Source organism: Antrostomus carolinensis, unplaced genomic scaffold, assembly GCF_000700745.2.
Source record: "Antrostomus carolinensis isolate BGI_N321 unplaced genomic scaffold, ASM70074v2 scaffold12512, whole genome shotgun sequence".
Classification (NCBI taxonomy): domain Eukaryota; kingdom Metazoa; phylum Chordata; class Aves; order Caprimulgiformes; family Caprimulgidae; genus Antrostomus; species Antrostomus carolinensis.
In genome coordinates this window covers 1-4,492 of record NW_010299002.1, presented here as the reverse complement: position 1 = coordinate 4,492, position 4,492 = coordinate 1, and the positions used below count along the sequence as shown (strand labels likewise).

The 4,492-nt window shown below is 44.4% G+C and overlaps 1 protein-coding gene across 1 annotated transcript in view; it reads right to left on the bottom strand.

The window, feature by feature from the left end:
• TRIP4 (thyroid hormone receptor interactor 4) overlaps positions 1-4,185 on the bottom strand; it is a gene marked incomplete at its 5' end in the record, with an annotated part of 27,241 nt that extends 23,056 nt beyond the window's left edge. Inside the window, 3 exons of the mRNA XM_010162641.1 lie at positions 2,418-2,605; positions 3,318-3,444; positions 3,970-4,185. Of these exons, the coding sequence (XP_010160943.1) occupies positions 2,418-2,605; positions 3,318-3,444; positions 3,970-4,185 (531 nt within the window). The remainder of the gene's footprint in view (positions 1-2,417; positions 2,606-3,317; positions 3,445-3,969) is intronic.
• Positions 4,186-4,492: the final 307 nt, after the last annotated feature.

The following is a 4,492-nucleotide window of genomic DNA, read 5'->3' as shown; positions in this document are numbered from 1 at the left end:
TTTGCCCTGACTATTTAAACTCAAGCGACGTGTCAGCACTACAGAGAAAAGCTGAGACGAGCAAGAAATAATGCCACAACATGCCCTTGCTGCTTTAGAGCAACAGCAAAAAAAAAGACATCAATCCCCTGCCAGTACAGCAGGATGTCAGACATGTGCGTAGGACAATCTGCTCGTACAATTCCAAAAAGTTACACACAGTAAACACGCAGTCTAGGGAGTAATAACAGCCCAGGCGTCCGTACGAAGCAGTCATTAGCTGCGGCGCTCAAGAATCCCAGCATGGGCACTGGTGTGGCTGTATCGGAGCGGCTGACAGCATCACCCAGATGCAGAAGCCAGGTACGTTAAGATTTACAGCATCTTTAGTTTGGGAAGTGAAAAAGCTTTGCTTTCTAAAATGAAAAATTCTGTGAAGAAAAAAAAAGGATTCTTTGTTCTATATTAGTGGAAGGAAAGGTGAACAAACATGCCAGGGATGCTGGGCTGAAGGAGCTTCTCTTCATAACCTGATTATGAAGAAGGTGTGCATGCGGTTTTTCTTTTTAAACAAAGCCTGGTGCCACTGTCAGCTTCTTTACAATGGACAAAAAGACCAGAAGAACATATTCTACATTTTCAGCTTATTTGTCTTTCAAATTTCAGAAAGGTACGCCCCGATTATAGCACAGAAATCTCAGTCTCTCTCTAAATTTATCCACTGTGAAGAAACTTGTACCTTCCAGGTTAGCTCCTCTCATGAAAAATGGATTCACCAGCTTCTCAAACCATCAGTACAGTGGATGAGGAAGCAAGTGAGATAATGGGACTCATTTCTGAAACAATCTCATAGACATTTGGGCCAAAGAACATGGCATTGAGTGGAAATATCACATCCCTTTGTGGGATGGCACCAGCCTCCGGGAAAGTTGAACGATGCAATGGACTGCTCAAAACCGCACTGAGAGCGATGGGTGGTGGAACTTTCAAACATTGGGACGCACATTTAGTAAAAGCCACTAGGTTAGTCAACACTAGAGGATCTGCCAATCAGGCCGGCCCTGCCCAATCAAGACTTTTCTGTACTGTGGAAAGGGAAAAAGTCATAGAATCACAGAAACATAGAATCGTTGAATCATGAAATGTTGTGAGTGGGAAGGGACCCACAAGGATCATTGAGTCCAAATCCTGTCCCTGCACAGGACAATCCCAACATTCAGACCATGTGTCTGAGGGCACATGTTGGCCAAATGCTTCTGGAATCTTGTCAGGCTTGGTGCCATGATGACTTCCCTGGGGACCCTGTTCCAGTGCTCCACCACCCCCAGGGTGAAGAACCTTTTCCTCATGGCCAACCTAAACTTGTCTCTGTAGTGCACCTTAAAAATATGTAACGGAAAACAATCTGTGTTATTCCTGCCTCGGATAAAGGTAAACCCATTCGTGGGATTGCTTTTGCTCAAGGATGTACGCGGTGGGTGATGCAGAAAGATGGAGAAGTTCAATTTGTACCTCAAGGAGACTTGATTTTAGGTGAAAATAGCCAATGAATTGCATATCATCATTGTTACGACTGTTGTGCACCCTACTAACCATTTTATACTAATTATTTCCCCCGGTTAATGAGTTACAAACTCTGATAGAACCAGAATTGGTGCTCAGCGACTTCTTCAAGGTCATTATCTTCACCCCTGGGCATGGACTGTACGAAATACACCACCTACAAACTCCAGATACAGCATGCAACAGAGACTACACACCATCCTTCTACTGGAACACCAGTTCCATTAACTGTATAGTACCTGATGATGTCAGCTCCATTAACTGTGCAAAGTCCACATCATTTTTCTGCCTTGAAAGACCATCCAACAGATGGAACTCAAAGTTATGGACTAAATGAACCCAATACATAGTTTGGAGAGATAACCCATGAACTAAGGGAATGATATCTGTATATATGTGTGTGTGTGTATATATATATTTATTTATTTATATGTCTTTCAAGAATAGTAGTAGTAATTAATCTAAATGTATTAGGAAGTGTGAAAATTTGGGCATGATGTAAATGGTCTGGAATAAGAGGTGGATAGTGTTGTCCTGGTTTTTAGCTTGGCCAGAGCTGGTTTCTTTTCAGCGCTGGGGTTTAGGTTCAGCCGGGATTTGTTAGGAGAGAAACACTGAGAACATCCCCATGTTTGCATTTGTGTCACTGGGAGTGAAGGACTTTGTGCTTTGTCAGTCTGCAAGTGCAAGATCTAAGGGGGTGAGGAATATTGAAATGAATCAGCTCAACTGACATTTGGCTCTGCCAATGGCATATCCCATCTCATATCACATCATGATCAGTATATCCAAGGTCCTCTAAGGAGCACAATTTCCGTCTTGCCTACAAAGCAAGAGCTGACTAGGATACACATGAGTCCAGGCCACCTCTGTACCTTTTGATTCCTCTTATGAGCAAGGAAGCCCAAGGCTGGTGCATGCTGAGACACCAACCATCATCTGATATCTCCTGCAACTCTCGATCCTGAATTCGCAACCTGTTCCGCTCCAAGCCAGGCTCATTTCCAGCATCCGTGGCATGGACAGCTTTCCTGTGTGGGAGCAAACCTGTTTGGTCCACCCACTTCAGAGTGTTCAAAAGAAAGAAGAAAAAGGTTAGCACCTCTCTAGGAACAAAGTATATCAAGTGAAAATAATCCTGTTTCAACAATTTCTTCATTGAAGGACAGAGGTATTACTCTTATTGCGACTGCCCTTCCTTCCTTGCTGCGCTTACGTGCAATACTTTGGCCGAAGAAAAAGCAAGGTCACGCTCTGCTCTGTGCAGCTTTTCCTTTATAGGCATCACAGCTAAACTGTGGATTTAAAGAATAAATCTACCCGCCAGTGTTTCAAAACATTCACAAAAACATACAATTTTCAAAGCACATTCACAGCCATCGACACTCAAAACTGGGAATTGTCCAAGCTCCAAATGCTTAGCATACACCAAGAACATCATGATGAAAGTGGAATTAGAGCGTAGAGATCATGGAAATCTCTGGAAATCTGTCAGAAAAGGCTTTATAAATAGAGCTGAAAAAGTGATACAGCCTTAGGCTGACTCTCAGAAATTATTTCACGTTCCTGAAGAGGAGGCAGGAGACTAAAACCCAGATAAACCAAATCTCCCAAGAGCAGGGAAGAGAGCAGGGCATTGGTAAACCTTCTCTGTCCCCAACACAGACACAGCGGAGGAAAGATGTACTACAAACATATCAGAATTCACAACTCTCAAGCTCATCTCTCCTGAAGATAGTCATTACTCTGGTATAAATTATTTAACCCGTACTGACCAAAGGAGGAGGCTGAAGAAGACGAGGATTCACTAAAACACCAGAATTCAGAGTCATCTTTGCTTCTGGGCTCCCAGCTGGCTTGCTGAGCGTGCCACAGTGAATGGCGTCGATGGTTTCATCCAGTCTGCAAGCACAAACAAGAGGCATGAAAATTCCCTGCTTCTCCCTGGCAACGTCTCCCGTTTCTCCACACAAACACTTCTGACCCAAAGAATTTTTTACCGTCTCCCTTAACTAAACGAATTTCCTTGCTCAGTTTGATTTCTAATTTAAACAGTCACTCTTCTCGAGTGCAGAAACTCAGCCTGGTTTGAATTTGAGATGAATCGGTTCTGTTGAGATAAGCCTTCTGCAACATCTCTTTCCAGGGCAGCTTTATCTTTAACAGACATGCCATCTACTGAAACCCCTGGCAAGTCTCACACAGTTGGGCTTTGGAGGGGTCTTAGAAGAGTTGTGCTGAAAGAGATGATATGCTGCAAGCCAAAAAGACCCTCAAGGAAGAAAGGAATTTAAAATTTTATTTTAGTATGGGAGGTGTCCTTCAAGGGATCGGCTTGCTCAGCTTACAGCTTGATTCAGCCAGACCCGTAAGGAGTTTCACCTCCCTGCTCTAAGGCACGCCGTCATGTTGCCAGTTCTCACTCACTTGCTGTGGTATTCAGCCATGTTGTTGTCTTCCTCCAGGATCTGCCTGCCGGCAAAGTCGATGGTGATTTTTTTGGTAAGCCGAGAGGCATGACGTAGCTCCCGCAATTCCTGCTCTCTCTTCTGGAGAGTTTCCCTTTCCTGCTTAGACAGCCACTGGTTGGTGTCGGTGGCAAAGTAATCCGATTCGTCGTCAATGACCTGGGTTCGACGCACGCTGGTGAGAAACAACCATAATGGGAGAAGATGAGCATGGTGGGACAGTGACACAGCGCTGCCTGCCCTAAATTGGCTCCTTTCTGTTCTCCTTGGACAGTGGGACTGTGAGGGACACAAAGCACAGACACCCAAACAGGACCCACTCAAGGGGTTCACCCTTGTCCCACCAAACGCCAACATTACCTAGTCTGTAGCTACAGCCCAGGTTTTAGAAGGAACTCTCTAACATTTCTGTTAGAACTCTAACATTTCCTCATTCCTCACTAAATTCATGGAGGACACCAAGTTGGGTGGGAGTGTTGATC